The sequence below is a fragment of the Triturus cristatus genome, chromosome 6 (assembly GCF_964204655.1).
Source record: "Triturus cristatus chromosome 6, aTriCri1.1, whole genome shotgun sequence".
NCBI lineage: Eukaryota > Metazoa > Chordata > Amphibia > Caudata > Salamandridae > Triturus > Triturus cristatus.
This window is the reverse complement of record NC_140589.1, coordinates 114,734,516-114,753,305: the sequence shown is the minus strand read 5'-3', so window position 1 is coordinate 114,753,305 and position 18,790 is coordinate 114,734,516. Positions and strand designations below refer to the sequence as shown.

Sequence of the window (18,790 nt, the reverse complement as noted above, 5' to 3'; positions counted from 1 at the left end):
GTTGCGATAACACTGCCCCAATGCCATGTTCTGATGCATCCGTCTGGACAATGAACTCCTTGGAAAAGTCTGGGGCCCTTAAGACCGGGGCCTCGCACATGGCTTTCTTCAATCTTACAAAGGCCTGCTGACAAGCCTCCGTCCAGACTACCCGTCGAGGTTGTTTCTTGGACGTGAGCTTCGTGAGGGGGGCTACGATGGTACCGTACCCCTTCACGAAGCGGCGGTAATATCCCGTGAGGCCCAGAAAAGCTCGGACCTCAGTCTGTGTCTTGGGGGGTTCCCAGGCCATGATGGCCTCGATCTTCGCCTGGAGGGGTTGCACCGCTCCCCTACCCACCAAGTGTCCAAGGTACACTACCGACCCCTGCCCGATCTGGCACTTGCTGGCCTTGATCGTCAATCCAGCTTGTCTCAGGGCCTGGAGAACAGCTTGCAGGTGACGCAAGTGATCCTCCCAGCTGTTACTGAAGACGGCTATGTCATCCAGATAAGCAGCAGAGAAACTCTCCATTCCGGTGAGGATCTGGTTTACCAGGCGCTGAAACGTGGCAGGTGCGTTCTTGAGCCCAAAGGGCATCACACAGAACTGGTAGTGGCCATTGGGCGTGGAGAAGGCTGACCTTTCCCTTGCTCCATCAGTCAAAGAGATCTGCCAGTACCCAGAAGTAAGGTCAAAGGTACTTAGATATTGGGCAGCTCCCAGCCGGTCAATCAATTCATCCGCCCTAGGGATCGGATGAGCATCAGTTTTGGTCACTGAATTCAGTTCCCGGTAGTCCACACAGAACCTCAGTTCCGGTTGGGCACCCGGTGGTGCAGCTTTTGGTACTAGTACCACCGGACTGGACCAGGGGCTGCTAGAAGGTTCGATCACTCCTAGCTCCAGCATCTTAGTGACTTCACTGTTAATGCTGGCCTTCACCTTGTCTGACATCCGGTAGATCTTGGACTTCACAGGTGGGCTGTCTCCTGTGTCCACGTCATGGACGCACAGGTGAGTCCTACCCGGGACAAGGGAGAACAACGAAGAGTACTGCCCCAGGACCTGGCGACAGTCCTCCTGCTGTTCAGGAGTTAGAGATGGGGAGAGAATCACTCCCTCCACCGACCCATCCTTCTCTTGAGACGCAAACAAATCGGGGAGAGGCTCGCTTTCCGCGTCCTCTGCTCCGTCAGTCACCATCATCAAGATGACTTCGGGCCTCTCATGGTGGGGTTTGAGGCGGTTGGCGTGCAGCACCCGTAGGGGCTGACGAGGGGTCTTCAGGTCCACCAAGTAGGTAGCCTTAGCCTTCTTCTCCAACACCTCAAAAGGTCCTGACCAGCGATCCTGGAGGACGCTAAGCTCTCCTGGTTCGATCACCCACACCTTCTGGCCAGGCTCCAACTCCACCGGGTGAGCGTTGTGGTCATACCACGCCTTCATCACTGCTTGGCTGGCTTCCAAGTTGTCAGAAGCTTGCTTCCACAACTTAGCCATTTGGCTCCGGAAGGCCAGCATGTAGCTCACCACATCCTGGGGAAGCTTTCTGGGAGTTCTTTCCCATCCGTCTCTCACCAGGTTGAGAGGTCCACGTACAGGGTGCCCATACAGAAGCTCGAAGGGGCTGAAGCCCACTCCCTTCTGTGGCACTTCCCTGTAGGAAAAGAGTAAACAGGGTAGGAGGACGTCCCATTTCCTCCGCAGGCTTTCAGGCAGACTTCTGATCATGCCCTTCAAGGTTTTGTTAAACCTCTCCACCAGACCATTGGTCTGGGGGTGGTAAGGAGTGGTGAACCGGTATGTCACTCCACACTCCTTCCACATCGCCCGCATGTACGCTGACATGAAGTTGGTCCCCCTGTCGGACACAACTTCCTTGGGAAAACCCACTCGGGTAAAGATTCCCATCAGGGCCCTAGCCACAACAGGTGCTGTTATGGTCCTCAGAGGTATTGCCTCTGGGTACCGTGTGGCATGATCCACCAGGACCAGGATAAACCTGTGACCATCTGACGTTGGCGGATCTAACGGACCCACAATGTCGATGCCCACCCTTTCAAAGGGGGTGCTAACGACAGGAAGTGGTTCCAGGGGAGCTTTCAGCTTCACCCCTGTTTTCCCACTGGCTTGGCAAGACACACATGTCCGGCAGTAGGTATCGGACGACACTTTCATTTGAGGCCAATAAAAGTGTGGGACAAGACGGGCGAAGGTCTTGTCTTGCCCCAGGTGTCCTGCCAATGGGATCACGTGAGCCAACTCCAGAAGGAAGGCTCGATAACGTTGAGGGACTACCAAGGCTCGTGACGATCCGTGTAGGGGTGCCTTGGGTTCACTGTAGAGGAGGCCATCCTCCCAGTAAACACTGTAGTTCCCTTCAACGTTCCCTGCTGCCTGGGCTTCGGCCTGTCGCCTCAGCCCCTCAAGGGTAGGGCACTCCCTCTGGCCCTGGCAGAATTCCTCCCTGGACGGGCCTCCCTCCACGTGCCACTCGGCCGGGATGGGTAGGTCCTCCAGTTTGGTAACGTCCCCCCCCGCAGACTCCTGGTCCACCACCTCCGGTGGCCTATCCGTCCTACGGGGTGTGGACGCCGAGGCAGGCTCCTCCTGTCCTCGGTTCTTCCCTTGACTGGCAGCTGGCTGGGCCTTTGTTCCAGGCTCCAGCCGAAACGAACTCCCTCTCGGGGTAGTCGCGGACCCTGTGCTCACACAGGCCCAGTCAGGTGTACCCAACATCTCAGTACGAGTCCGGTATTCCACCTCCTTCCAAGCATTGTGCTCCATGTCATTCCCCAGTAGACAATCGACTGGCACGGCAGGGCTTACAGCAACTTGAAGTGAACCTGCAACCCCCCCCCATTCAAAGGGAACCTCGGCCACTGGATAGTGGCCTGTTCTGCCGTCAGCCATCGCGGCTGGGTGGAGTACATCGGGAATTACCTGCTCTGGAGACACCAGTTGACTACGTACCATAGTCATACTGGCTCCTGTGTCTCTCAGAGCCTCCCCTCTTTGGCCGTTGATGGTGACCCACTGCCCATACTTTACGGTATTTGCGGGCACCTGGATCTTAGGAACCATCTCCCGTTCTCCCAGGGACACTAAAGTGACACCCGCCCACTCCCTTCCCTTATTTAAGGGCATCTCCTCCCCGAGCACTACACTAGCTACTCCGGGGGCCTTTCCTCCAATGGGAGGGGGTGGTCTTTTCGGGCACTTCGCATCTCCCTTATAGTGTCCGACGCCACCGCACTCGTAGCAATGGACAACCCTTGGCTGCTGACTCTGGCCAGGATTAGGGTTTCTGGGTGGGTTAGCCCTAGGGGTGAATCCTGTTCCCTTTCCTTGGAAATTATTTTGGGGGCCTTTGGAGAACTCCTTTTTCTTTTCCCCTCCCTCTTTCTTCTGAGGGGCGCCCTGTCCGGCCTTTTGAGTATCCCCTCCAGTCCCCCTTGTGGACACCCGGGTACTAGCCCAAATGTCCGCCTCCTCAGCAAGCTTCCGGGGACTGGTCAGCTTGCTATCCACCAGGTGTTGACGCAGTTCAGGGAAACATTTCTCGAGCAGGTGTTCCTTCAGTACTAGATCAAACAACCCCTCGTAGTTCCTCACTTCACTGCCCTGAATCCAACCCTCTAGTGCCTTCTTTGCATAGTCCAGGAAGTCCACCCAATTCTGTGTGCCCAGTTTGTGACTACCCCTGAACTTCTGTCTGTACTTTTCGGGTGTTAGTCCAAACTTTCTTATGAGCGCCAGTTTCATGGTGGGGTAGTGGGTCTGCTCATCCTCCTCGAGGGCCAATAATGCATCCCTACCAGCTGGAGGCATGTACTTGTACAATCCCGCTCCCCAGTACTTCTCTGGAACCCCATGGGCCCTTAACGAGACCTCATAGGCCGCTAGCCACTTGGCGATATGGTCACCCACCCCATAGCTAGCTACTATGTCCTTTGGCAGGTAGGGTTTGGGTTCCCTGGTGTACTCTCGTTCTTCGCTGCCACCGTTAGGTACAGGGTGTGCCCCGATTCTCAGGATCTGAAGATCTATCTCTTTCAGCCTTATCTCATGAGCCATCCTCTGTTCCTCCTTCTCTTTCTCCAGCCTTGCTAAGTCCCATGTGAGCTGTCTTTTCTCCCTCCGGTCTGTTAACTCCACTTCAGACAAGCCACCGCTAGAGGCACTGCTGCCCTTCCTGGAAAGTGTCCTGGGCCCCGCTAACAGGTTCCCCACCTCAGGTTGGTACAAACCAGCTCCCTCACTGTCGGGCTCTCTATCCCTGTCCTCCTCCTCAGCCTTGCTTTCTCGGCGTGCCTCCCCCCAAGCCCTTAAGCTGGTTTGGAGTGCACCCTTCTTTGCTCCTGGGGGACAATACACCCCCTCCCGCTGACAAAACTCCCTGAGTTGGGCCACAGTGTACGTTTCTAAATTCTCCAGTACAAACTCCATCTTGCCCACTCAGGTCAGAGGACAGTTATTTGCAGTAACTATGCAGGGGGGTACCTTATATAATACCTCCTCCCACCACCAGAGTAAATTTGGAAAAAACAAAAACTCACAATTAGGAAGGCCGCTTTGAGAAAACTCCCGGTGTAGGCCTATGGACTACCCACAGTTATTGTTGAGTATACGTAGGCACAGCTCTATCCCACCACTGAACACCAATTATGTTAGAAATACTCCCACTCCCACACCGGAAAGGGTGGTGGTAACGGGGTCTTTCCAGGACATACACAGTGGTAGCTTGGCTCGAGTGGTCAGGGGTCAGGCACCGTGCTAAGCATACGTCATACCCATACAATAACCATGCGTGCATCCGTTCCAAAAACGACTCTACACCGTAAAAATTATGAAAATATCTCTGTTTATCTTCTTTTTCTCTTAGTTGCTGATTAAATAAATAAATAACACAATCACAATATACAAGGCTTTTTAAATAGTGCAGGTCAAATAAATATGGTCTTACTGATTCAATAAATAGGGGTGATCATAAATAATAAAGGCATAAATATAAGTGCATTACCTACAGGCAATTAAATATTCTGAGGCAATAAATACTGCAAACCAATAAATATTGTGCGACAATAAATACTGTGGAACAATAAATACAGTGAAGCAATAAATAGGTTAAATACAATAAATACAGTGCTCTCAATAAATAATTAAAAGCTGACAGTGACACTTATAGAATCAGATCACATTTAGATTTCTATGGGCTGATTTGGCCCAGTCACAGCTTGTGGTTAGGTGGATGGCTTGAGGGTGTCTACTCCCTGGCTTGGACAAGGCTGAGGCCTAAACTGAGGTAGATCAAGGGGGGAATACTAGAGACCTGGCTCTCTCACTCTACACAACCCCACTGTATTAGTCTCAGCTCACCCCTGGCACAGTCAAGCTGGTTCCAGCACCTCTCTAACCCCTAGAGTAGTCTCTTAGGATTCCACAGGGCCTTAGGCGCCCTCTATTCCACTTACTGCCCTTTTTCTGAAGCTCCGACGCCGCTGGAGTCGTGTCGACGCCGTGAGGCGGTTCCGGTTCGATGTCGGCGGCCTCGGCACAATGTCAGTTCTTGACGACGCCGGTAGGCGGTTCCGGATCGATGTCGGCGGCCTCGGCTCGATCTCGACCTCCGATTCGATGACGTCGGGCAGTCTTGGCTCGATGTCGACTTCGGGCGGCTCCGGTCCGATGGCGACTTCAGTTTCGATGACGTCGGCCGGCCTTGGCTCGATGTCAACTTCCGGCGGCTCCGGAGTGCGATCTCCACTCCCGACCTCCGGTGCTCCTCTCCTCAGGTTCCGGCGACTCCGGAGTGCGACCTCACTCCCGACCTCCGGTGCTCCTCTCCTCAGGTTCCGGCGACTCCGGAGTGCGATCTCCACTCCCGACCTCCGGCACGCTTCACCTCGGTCTCCGGCGACTCCGGAGGGCGGACTTCACTCCCCCGTCGACGCCGCACACTCGACCTCGGGTGACTTCCTCCTCGACCTCTGGTACTCTCTACGACCTCCGTCGGCGCCCTCTCTCGACCTCTGGCGGCTCCGGGTACGACGTCTGCTTTTCCAGTCAGCGCCGCTTCTCCACCTCGGGCTCCAGGTCTCAGGCTTCTCGACGTCGGACTCCAGGGAAACCAGTATCCAGGTCAGGATCTTGCTGTTCTTGGATTCTAAGGCCTGTTCCTGCTGTCCAGGTCCTTAAGATGGTTTTTCTTGCTTCTTCCCACACAGGGCTCCAGGCTGGGCTCAGTCAGTAGGGACTAGTATCAAGGGTGGGTTTATGGACCCCACTCCAGGCACAAGTTTCCACCCCTGCTGCCTCACTCCTTCCTCCTTCAGGTTTCTGCTGCTCACTCCTCACCAGTCAGGTGCCAACTGCCAGCTCCAACTGCCAACTCTCTGTCTTAGCTTCCCAACATTCTAAACCGCCTCCAACTGTCACAGGGCTCCAGAATGTTGCAGAAGGTTCTAGTAGGTTCCAGTGGGTGCTGGTGATGTCACAGGTGGCCACCATTTTGTGCTCCAGGCCCTCAGACAGAAGTTCCAGGGGTAGATAAAATGGCTCCCTGAATCTGCATCAACACTAAAAAGTCTGGTGGTTCCCAAAAAGGAAAAATTCTAACAGGGCTTGAGGCAAAAGTGGGACAAAATAAATAATGATGAGGAGGGACCACCCAAAGGGCTGACAGGTCTAACAAGTACCCTGGCCCGTATGGGGTCGTTAAAAACTTCTGTGGCGTGTTTTATGACCCCTTTAATCATAGGTAAAATTTGAACTGATTTCTGAGACTGCTCAAAAGTGTCTAAAAGGAAGTCTTCCTCGGGTGCATCTGAGTGCATGGTGACGCCATGGTAAAGTGCTGCTCTGTGTACTAGATGTCCAAAGCCAAGGTGGTCATCTGGAGGTGAGGGTTTGGAAGGGTATGTAGTAGGATCAGGTACATCAGGCAGAGGGTAAGCCCAGTCGTCCAATGGTACAATATCCGGATTTGTGAAAGGATCATTAGGATCATTAAGATCATCCGGATCACCCCCTCCCCCTAGGTCATCATCATCATCATCATCATCCTGTGGAGGTGGTGTATGTGAAGGAGATGGTGGAGGTAATGGTGGTGGAGGCAGAGGGGGTGGGGCAAGAGGTCGTACAGGAGAGGAAGGAGGAATGGGTGAAGTGGCCGAGTCCTTCTTTACAGGAGCTGGAGAAGGTGTTGTGTCTAGCTTCTTTTTCTTACATGGCACAGCAGTGATATGTCCAGTTTTTGGATTAATATAGATCCTTTTTTGCGTTGGATCTGGGTGGAAAAGTTCTTGGTCGTCAGGAACAGACTTTGGAGCCGAGTTTTTCTGTTCCGATCTATGTTTTGGGTGATCGGTAGAGTCTTTAGGAGGTGTAGTATAGGCCTTAGCCGGTTGTTTCGGTACCGATGAGGGTTTCGGTGCCGATGAAGGTTTCGGTGCCGATGAAGGTTTCGGTGCCGATGAAGGTTTTGGTGCCGAAATTGAGTCTTTAAGCTTGGGAGCTTTCGGTGCCGGCTTGTCTACGGGCCTCGATGGTTTCGGTGCCAAAGGTGCCGGAGCCGGCTTCGGTGCCGAGAGGTCTTGTGTCTTCGGTGCCGAAGGTGCCTGGGTACAATAATATGTTTGCTCGGGCCCGAGCCGCCTGAATGCTTGTATTTCTTCGGAGCCGAGCCCGAAGGCGGGGCTTCTTTCGGTCGCGACTGGGGCCAGCTGGCGAAGTCTTGACCAATGCCTTCTTTGGAGGGGTTGGGGTAGGGGCATCGGTACTCACGCGTTGCCCCGGAGTAATGGGGTCGTCGGAGTCGTCTGCTTCTGATATAATGTGAAGTTCCTCGGAATGTTCTTCCGGGACATCGGGGCCCTCATCAAAGATGTCCTCTGGTCTGTGTGCCATGATATGGCGTCGAGCTCTCCGATCCCGAATGGTCTTCTTGGATCGGAATGCGGCGCAGGCTGGACAGCTGGACTCGTCGTGTTCCGGCGACAGGCACAGGTTGCAGACCTTGTGATGGTCACTGTGCGGGAATTTTGCTCCACATTGGGGGCATTTTTTAAGCGGCGTCCTTTCCATGAGCCGCAGGCCTCACGGCGCGGATAGGTTTAATCGCCCGCGTCGACGTCCGGGACCGGCCCAATGAATTAGATGTCGAGTAAAGGTGTATCGATGAAAATTATAAAGGTTTTTCGCTTCGAAAAGCTTGGTTTAGAAGTTTTCTACCGGAGTGGAAAAGTTTCATCCGAACCCAATGGCGGAAAAAAACAATCTGAGGATGGAGTGGATGCCCATGCGCACTGTAGTCCAAGGGAGGAGTCACCTATCTTGTGACCAAAAGACTTCTTCCGAAGACAACAACAATCTGCAAGCATCCGAGCCCAACACCAGATGGCGATCTTATCCTAAGTGTGTGATCTGCAGCTCATATGCCTCAAACAAATATTTCCTATGTGGCTTTAACACTTAAACCACATGAAACACTAATGCACTGCATTCTAGCACAACACTCAAGATAGGAAAGTTTATCACTCTTGCATCATTCTTATACAGAGAGACTGTACTCAAGATAGCTACATTTGTCACTATTGCAGCATTTTTATATAGCGATACTGTATAAACAGGTACCAAATGAGAAGCCAAAAACAGGATTTGAATGGCTCAAACATGCCTTAAAAATATCTACTCACCAGCCTTTTGACAGCAACAAGGAGACATTCAGCTGCTGGCAGCTGCAGGTCCTGCTCTTCCAGAAGGACCCATAATGTCTCCAGAAGCTTGAAGTCATCTTTAGCGATGTGAACAACGCCCATCCAGCTGATGTATTCAGACAAGCAATAGATTGCAGTAGTTGCAACAGTGCAGCTTGGCAGACTCTAGACCGATAGGAAAAAAGAAAATGTAAATAACCTCCCAAAGACATTGCTAGATATTTATAATATCCTCTGTGGTTTGTGTTTTGTTCTGATATTTATAATATCCTCTGTGGTTTGTGTTTTGTTCATGGATCCACTTTGGATGAATTTTGTACAGCAGTGGCTCTTAAACCTGTGCTTCAGGGACGCCTGGGGGTCTGGTAAAGCCATTTAGTGGGTCTGCGACTGCTTAGGAAATTAAATAATATCAAATAAAGTGTAAGTAAATATAGAAGCAAAATGTACAAAAGAAATTTTAAAAAATTCTTTAAATGAGAAGAAATTTAAAATTGGAGGCTAAAAATTAAATGAATAACGTCCCATTAATTTGCGGGTGCAGTGTATGTGTATTAAACAGACTATTGTGTGGGCGATAAGTGGCCTAAATTGAATTTAGAAACGCTCCAAACTCACTATAAAAAAATAAATAAATAAAAAACACAATATTTTGATTCCATTGTTTTTCAAATTAAATATAATATTTCATGATTTGGGTATTTTTTAGATGAATGCTTGTTTCTGTATTTTGTGTATTGTTTTATAGGTTTAAATCATCGAAAACACTTAGGCCGAGATTATGGTCTTTCAGTAATTACTAATTGGGGGGTCCCCAAAATCCAATAATGATTCAGTGCGCGTCCCCGGGTAAGAGTAAAAATAAAGTGGGGTTCCTCAGCAGTCAAAAGGTTAAGAACCACTGTAGTTCAGCATTTTTAATAACTTTATCTTAGACGCACTAATCAAAATTACTCTGAAAACTATTTAACAGTGTCAACTATACCCTTCCTTTACATTGTACACAGTTGTAAAATTAAAAGGAAAGTACTCTTCTAAAATAAAAAAAATACAAAAAAACTGTACCGGTGATTATTCTTTGGAGAAACGGCAGAGGCACCATGCAGCTTTTAACAATTACAAAAAAAGCACTTATGGATGCCCTTGCCTCCTACTACTAGCAAAACAAGCCTAGATAGTTTCAAAATGGTAAAATCTCCTACCAAACTTTAGTTTTGTAATTTTTCTACCTAAACAAGCACTCTGTGGTTCACTTTCAGGGTTCTTTCATGATAACAAATGTGTTACTCACCTGTAACTGCATTTCTCCAGTTTTTCTATCTTTTATAGAGTCACATGCTTGAATGAATACCAGTTTGTCAGGCTGAAACCCCACAGTACTTTTAAAATATCAATAAACCATGTTAAAATGGCCATACAAGAGTGTCTGTGTAGTAATAGATACAACTAATTTCAATCAACCTGAATTTCACCAAAGAGTCCCCCACACCTCAGATTTCATAGCACAAGCATAAAGGATACACACAGGACAGAACCTCTGACAGGGGAGGACAAAGTGACACATGTGAATCTATGAAAGATACCAATGCCTAAGAACTGGAATCAAGGGCAAATAACTAAGTTCTTCTTCTGCAGTGGAGCTTTCATAGTTTCACATGCTTGAATATGAATTGCAAGCAGTACCTTATATGTGAATAAAGCTCAAGGACGCATCACCATTACTGAAACCGTTTAGGTACAACAGCCTTAACCACTAAAGCATTCAAAACCAGGCAGTAGTGCTTGGAGAAAGTGAGCGTCCTTTTTCACGTTGCTGAAGGGTAAATATCTAGCACAGATACTCCTGCACAGAGCACAGCTGATAACGCCATGCATCTTGTGGAAAGCATCCAAACTCGGTCTTGGGTACTACTTTAGTATGACGAAAGGCACTGTATTCAACTCCCATCATACTGGGAGGCTTATTGGAGGAGAAAGAGCACACAAAAAGTCCTTCATAAATTGCTTGATGATCCTCTAGGAAAATAATGGTGATGAATCATTTGTCCTCCTAAATCATGATATTGCAGACAACTTAACATGCTGAGGAGGATTTGAGACCTTGCTCTACTTCCAGAAAATGAGAGTCCTTGATAGGGTTGCACTGAGATGATGTTAAGTCCTTTTTCCAAACACCACACACAGAGGCATTTCAGCTTACAGCTGTACGTTTTCTTGTACCAAGTACCTGCACTTGAGCCATAATTACCATGAAGGTTGAAGGAATATTGAGATAGAAGAACTATAAGTAGTCAGGAACCAAGCTGTCCTCCAGTTCAGACTACAGGTCCTTGTGGAAGAACTGCCCATTTTGTCTGCAAAGAAGCTTTGGTTAGCTCTTGAACTTTATTGGCAGTCTCAACAGGACACTGCAAGAGAACTGGCAGTCACACAGTGTAGGAAGGGAAATGCTATTTACCCAGTGAGTATCTGTTACTGGCATATAGAGCTGTAGTCATATAGTTTGCATAGATCGCCATCTAGTGTTGGGTCCGGGTGTTTGCACTTTGTTTTTCTTCGAAGTCTTTCCAGTCACGAGGTAGGTGACAACTCCTTTCGGTGATAACGCGCATGGGCATCAACTCCATTGTTAGATTGTGTTCCCGCAGTGGGTGATAATGAGGTTAGCAAGTGTAGTAAATGGGTGATGTCCATGAATGCATGTATGGATTAGTTACTTACCTGTAATCCTAGTTCTCTTCCAGGGGTATCCTCATCAAAGTCATAAGCATTAGAATATTCCTGCCCATGCGCGGGATCCTGGAAACACTATATTATATGTGCCCCACATATATATATATATCTCTATACATATATACATATATGTATAAACAAGCAACTGCAGCCAATAAACACTGGAGCTGAAACATGCTGTAAGGAATTTCCACTATACATAAAAAATAAGCATTATAAACATGAGAAACAACATTTTTACTTGTTTAGAAACTGTTTTAATGCTCAGAAAACAGCAGAAATTCTTATAAATCACTGAAAGCATAGGAAGCTCCCAGGCTGCATTGCAAATACCCAGTCTAAAAAGACTGAAAAGCTAACTAATAGCTGCATAGCAATAAACTGACACCGTGCCTTTAAGGCACACCTGACCCCCAACTTTCCATCATGCCTCAGGGGTGACAGTTTGGTCAGTTGTTCTTTGCGGAGACTGAAAAGCCATGGCACAAAGAAATAACAACCTCTGAAAAAGATAACACACCTTTGCCCGGGGAGGCGGGAGGGTTGCTTATGACTTTGATGAGGATACCCCTGGAAGAGAACTAGGATTACAGGTAAGTAACTAATCCTTCTCTTCCAGGGGATCCTCATAAGCATTAGAATAGAATAGCGAGCCTCACCTCATCTCCCTGCGGGCAAAGGAAAAAAACAGAGAATGAACAGTATGCTTAGATAAACCAAGCTACCCAAATAGGTTCCTCAAGGAGGCTTGGCCTACTTGAGCATCCGCTCTGGAATCGGATTCTAGGCAGTAGTGCCTGGTAAAGGTATGAACCGATTTCCATGTGGCCGCCTTGCAAATCTCTGCCATTGGAAGGTCATGCAAGAAAGCTACTGTGGCCGCTTTCCCCCTAGTAAAATGAGCCTTAGGGGCCAAAGGTAAGGGCCTTTTCGCCAGCTGGTAAGCCAAGGTAATGCAGGAAACAATCCATCTGGAAATGGATCTCTTAGCGGCTGGGAAGCCTGTTCTCATGGCGCCATAGTTGACAAATAGTTGATCTGTCTTCCTAATGCCTTTGGTACTTTCTAGGTAGAATTTAAGTACCCTCTTGAGGTCTAAGGAATGAAGCGACCGCTCAGCCGGGGTCGCTGATGGAAGAGAAATGGACTGATTAATATGAAAATCAGACACTACCTTAGGGAGAAAAGATGGATGCGCCCTTAAGACCACTTTGTGCTGGTGAAAAACCGTGTAAGGCTCTTTGGTACACAGCGCTTGGATCTCGCTTACTCTGCGTGCCTATGTAATGGCTACCAGAAAAGCGGTCTTCCAAGACAAATGCTGCAAGGAAGCTCTGTGGATTGGCTCAAAAGGTGGACCCATCAATTTGGACAATACTAAGTTCAACTCCCACGGAGGAGAAGGGTTTCGAACAGAGGGGTAAACTTTCTTCAACCCCTGTAAGAAGTCCTTGACCACCTGCATCTGGAAAAAGGAGGGTTGATTGGGAGACCTCCTGTACGCTGTAATGGCAGACAAATGGACCCTGATTGATGCATACTTTAAGCCTGATCTTGCTAAGTGCAGAAGGTAAGGGAGAATGACATCCTCCTGCCCCTTCGTAGGATCAAGGTGGTTCTCTCTACACCAAATGAAAAACCTCTTCCACTTAAACGCATAAGACGCTCTTGTGGAGGGTCGCTTCGCTTCTTTCAGAATATGCATGCAATCAGGAGGCAGACCTAAATGTCCGTATTGCAGGACCTCAGGAGCCATGCTGCTAAGTTCAGTGAGGGAAGGTTGGGATGATGAATCCTCCCGCCCATCTTGGACAGCAGGTCCGGCCTGTGAGGTCGCACCGACAGATGGAGAAGGTCCGGGTACCACCACTGGCGTGGCCAGTCCGGAGTTATGAGGATCATCTTCATGTTGGATCTGAGCAGCTTGGATACCACCTTCAGAATCAGAGGCAGGGGCGGAAAGGCGTAGGCAAATGTCCCTGACCAGTCCATCAAAAGAGCATTCCCCCTGGTCCCTGGACGGTGAAATCTGGACGCGAAGGCGTGGCATTTTGAATTTTCGTCGTCTGCAAACAGATCTATTTCTGGACGACCCCAACAATGGAACAGGTCCGCCACCACCTCGTCGTGTAGCACCCAGTCTGGCTGATCTTCGAAGTGCCTGCTGAGTGCGTCTGCTTTGAGATTTAACTCCCCCGGAAGGTGCACTGCCACTACCGAGAGGTTCCGGGCGAGCAGCCAGTGCCAGATCGCCTGTGACTCCAGGGAAAGAGGACGTGACCGAGTCCCGCCCCGTTTGTTCAAGTAGAACATGGTCGTGGTGTTGTCGGTCTGCACCAGGACTGAATCGGCCTTGATTGCAGGGAAGAACGCCTTTAGAGCAAGGTGGACTGCCCGGAGTTCCAGCATATTTATGTGGTAGCCCTGCTCTCTTGTAGACCACCGACCCTGTATCTGGAGGCACCCCATGTGTGCCCCCCAACCTTGCAGAGACGCGTCTGTCACCACCGATTGCACTGGAAGTGACTGGTGAAAAGGGACTCCCACCATCAGATTGTTCTGACGAGTCCACCATGCAAGGGAGGATTTCGCCGCCTGGGAGAGAGGGATTTGATCTCCCCGGCGGCCTGTGGACTGATCCCATTGGTCCTCTAGAGCTTGTTGCAAAGGTCGCATTCTCAGTCTGGCATTGGGAATGAGAAAAATGCAGGACGCCATGGATCCCAGCAGTGATGCTACCTGCCGGGCTGACGGCCTCTGCATCTGCTGCATAAGCCTGCATTTCCGCTTCATTGAAGACAGTCTCTCCTCCGAAGGATAAGCTTTTCCCACGCTTGTGTCCAGAACGGAGCCAAGGTAGTGGATGGTCTGAGTGGGCTGCTGCACGGACTTTGCCAAGTTGACGTGAAGGCCGAGATTGTGCAACTGCCGCAGACAGGTCTGGAAGTCTTTCCTCACCTGTTGCTGGGATGGAGCTTTCAGCAACCAGTCGTCTAAGTAAGGGTAGACGAATAGACCCTACCTGTGTAGGCAAGCCGCCACCACTGCCATACATTTGGTGAAGACTCGCGGAGCCGACTTGAGCCCGAATGGAAGGACCTTGTACTGATAATGCTTGCTGCCGACCACAAACCGCAGGTATTTGCGGTGATGTCTTGCAATGGAAATGTGGAAGTACGCATCTTAGAGGTCCACCGAACACATCCAATCCCCTACTTGCAGATGTGGACATATTTGATGAAGCGCCAACATACAAAACTTCTCCTTGACGATGACTTTGTTTAGGAGACGAAGGTCTAGAATCGGCCGAAACGTGTGCTCTTGATCTTTTTTGGGCACAAGGAAGTACCGGGAGTACACTCCTCTTCCGATTTGCGAAGGAGGAACTTTTTCTATGGCCTGTTTTTGAAGAAGGGCCCTCACCTCCTTTTGGAGCAGCTGTAAGTGGTGAGGACGGGACTTTTTTGGCGGTATGTCTTTTGGACGCGCTCGAAAACGTAGCGCATATTCATTTCGCAGTATATTCAGCACCCAGCGATCTTTTGTGATGCTGTCCCACTCTGCCAGATGTTGTGAAGCACTTCCCCCCACTGGAGTGGGCAACGGTCGTAGAGGAAGCCACAGCTCATGACTTTCCTCCTCTTGTGGTAGTGGAGGACTGTTGCTGGTGTCCACCTCTCCCCCTGTTGGACTTTCCGCCTCTTAACTGCGATTTTCCTTGGGTCTTATTCTGAGACCACTGAGGGGTTTGAACCCTCTGTTGAGGCCCCTTGCGTTGGTTGGGTCTATAACGGCGCTTGAATTCTTTTTTCTTCCCCAACCCAACAGCTTTGAGGGTGTCCAGTTCAGTTTTCATGCGCCCCATCTCCTCATCCGTGTGAGTGACGAAGAGGGAGGAGCCAGAGAACGGGAGGTTTAAAATCCTTTGCTGCGCATCCGGCTTGAGCCCTGTCAGCCTTAACCAGGATGACCTTCTGGCGCACACGCCGTGTGCGTAAGAATGGGCTGATAGCACCGCACCATCCGCCGCAGTGCTAATTGACTGATTAGCCACCAGGGACCCTTCAGTGACTATTTCTTCGAAGTCCTTTTGGTCCTCCTTTGGGAGCTTGGATTTGAACCGCTCCATAGAGTCCCAGAGAGCCGTATCGTATCGGCCCAATAGCGCCGCCGCACTGGAGACCTTGAGGGAAGCCGCTGCGTACGAGCAGGCCCTGCGCCCCCAGGAGTCCTGGGTTCTGCTCTCCTTATCCGGCGGGACGGAAGAGGACGCCGATACAGCATGAGTCTTTCTTGCTGCAGCCACTATTACTGAGTCCGCAGGAGGGTCCATTTTGACAAAGACCGGGTCAGAGGCAGCCGGCTTATATTTTTTGAGGATACGAGCCGGAACCGCTTTTACGGTCGCTGGGGTTAGGAAGGTGTCCATGACGGGTTCCATGATCCCTGGGACCAAAGGCAGCAGTGGACGAGACGCAGTCTTCTGGTGAAGCGTTTCGAAAATCACCGACGTGGTGACTTGCGGGACTGACATCTCAATCCCCAGCTTCTGCGCACCCCTCTGCAGCACCTCATGGTAGGTGTTGATGTGGTCTATGGGCGAGACCCTGGACACTGGGCTGCCCGATAGCGTGGGGGAGTAGTCCCTTATTGAGGACCTGGTGGATGAAGAAGATGACGTTGATGGTGACCTCCTATCCCTGGTGGATGAAGAAGATGACGTTGATGGTGACCTCCTATCCCTGCGACGATCACGAGCCCGTGATCCGGCTGAACGCCCCTCCCGCCTGGGGGAGCGCGATCTACGTCGCCGCCTCTCAGGTGACGTCTCACGTGCTGGCCTGGGAGGACTTGCTCTGTCCACTTCCTCCACCAACCTTTGCAGCGGAGAGTCATGCACTTGGCTGACATATTCCCGCATTCTCCTTGTAGGCCCCGAGTCCTGCCAATGATGTGCTGGCAGCAGCCATCTGGGTGACAGTCGTCCCGCAGAAATGGTCTCTTGAGGCTGAGGGGAAGACCTGCGGAGTTGGCTGGCAGACTCTCTTGGAATTGCTGGTCTTGGAGATGCCCCTGAGCGTGAGGAGGAATGGCGCGAAGCAGACTCCGTCACCAGGACCACCGACCTGTCCGAGGCCTGTCTCGACTCCGACCGTGGTCTGTGACTTCGCCTTCTTTCTCGCCGGGACTCTCCTCTTCTCGACTTCGAACGACGCTTCGATGTGGACCGGCGTCTATGTTCAGCAGGCGAAGAATGCCGCCTCGACGTTGAACGGCGGTGTGAAGCCGACGACGGAGGCCCTTTCTCCCTCGACGCCGAACGTCGTCGCGACGCCGGCGGAGATGCTTCCACTCTCGATTAGATGGTACCCTCGACGCCGATCGCCGCCTGGATGACGACGGCGGAGGACTCTTCACCCTCGACGTCGATCGCTGATGGCCTCGCGACGACAGAGGGGATCCTGCCCTCGACGACGGAGGGGTGACACTCCTCGACGCCGATCGTCGCCTGGTTGACGACGGCGGAGGTTCCCTACTCCTCGACGCCGATCGTCACTGAGTTGACGACGGCGGAAGTTCTCTACTCCTCGACGCCGATCGTCGCCGGGTTGACGACGGCGGAGGTTCTCTGCTCCTCGACGCCGATCGTGCCACTCAGGGTACACATTTGGTGCTACTTTGTTCCCCCATTTGCCCCGAGCTAAAGTGCAGGAGCTTTGCTCCCACAACCAAGTGGCCTGCTTGTCAGCAGCTACCAACTGGAGGCCCCCTATCCCCCACTGGATAACATTGGGCCTCAGCACTCTGCACACAGCCGCCCAAGAGCAGCTGAGGGTGTAACGAGAGTGCATCTTTGACACGGGGGGAACCCTTGTCCTAACCCCAGAAGCACAACTCCAAAGATTACTTACCTGGTAACCGTTAACTTCATTTCTCTACATAGGAACCTATTGACTGTTTTTCTCTGAAAAATGTTCGAAGTGTGGAGTTGATTTGTATGGAAACCTAAAAAATAACAATTGTGCAAAACGGACTTCACTTACCTTTTCTCTAGGAAATGTCCCAGTGTGATATCTAGGCATATCACACTGAGTAGAAAAAGTAATCTCAAAAGTAACGTAAAAGTAACGTATCTGTAATTCTTAATGCAAAATATATGTACAGCATTCCACAGTATTGCATTACAAGTAATTCAAACTGTAACCATTTCAAAGTACATTACAACTGTGTTCCAAACTGTATATTTACTGCAAAGTATTTATCAACTTACCTGTGCCAGGCTTGCTTGGTTCTAGGAAATAAAATAACTAAAAGAGTATTTTTATACAAAACTAATTGGTCTGAAGTTCAGTCTTTGAGTGTGTGAAATCATTTGCTGATTAAGTGGGTACAACAAATGCTTAACACTGTCCTCAGATACTGCCTTACTGCTCGACCACACTACCACAAATAGAGAGTAAGGTTCTATCTAACTTTACCTCTGCCTACCTTTGGGGATCCACTGGACTCTGTGCACACTATACCTTACTTTGGTATAGTATATACAGAGCCAGCTTCCTACATTGGTGGATCAAGCTTCCTACATTGGTGGATCAGTGGTGGGATATACAACTTTGCATTTATTGGACTACTTGGTTCCCACCTGCTCACACGACAGAACTCTTAAATTGTCTTCAGAATTCTGATTTTTTCAAATTTACATTTTTTGTAAAATTACTAATAGTCTTGCTAGGGCAAGGGCTAGGGCTTGTTAAGTCCCTGCAGAATTTTAGAAGAATAAAAAGTCACTGTAGCTAGGGTTAGAGGGGTTAGAAGTAAAACAAGAACCAAGCTGTTAGTGAAAATAACCACAATGACAGAGGACTTGGTAGAGGAGCTCAACATCACCCCTTACCTTCACTTGTCTTTCAAGGAGGTAAGGCCCCTATGTAAACTTGAAAACATAGCCACGGGTCCCCATCCCACCAAACAAAAGCTCCAGGAGCTGATTGCTGGGTATGCTAAGGACCACTCATCTGAAAATGGTGAAGACCAATCATATGAGGAAGTAGAGGAAGGGAATGACCTGGTAGATCAACCCCCTCTACATCCTAGGGAGAAAAGGGTCCAAGTACCCTTGACTTCAAGAATCAACCTCTCAGTACCTAGATTCCACCCAGGTGGATCAGGTACCACTGAGGACATTAAGGACAGCCTCAATGAGGAGAACAGCCTTTTAGTAAAGCTGACCAAAAGACTGGATCTAGAGACAAGGTTGCTGGCTCAAGAAAGAATGAGAGAGCAGAGATGGGCATTGCACCCATCAATAGTGGCAGCAATTTACTGAATAAGGATAAAGAGCAATCTTATGATCCTA

The 18,790-nt window shown here is 50.0% G+C and overlaps 1 protein-coding gene across 1 annotated transcript in view; it reads right to left on the bottom strand.

Moving 5' to 3' along the window:
• The window catches only part of LOC146816481 (exportin-5-like), a 1,583,592-nt gene that overhangs the window by 1,330,759 nt on the left and 234,043 nt on the right, over positions 1-18,790 (bottom strand). Inside the window, 1 exon segment of the mRNA XM_085610325.1 lies at positions 8,680-8,865. Within this exon segment, the coding sequence (XP_085466451.1) occupies positions 8,680-8,865 (186 nt within the window).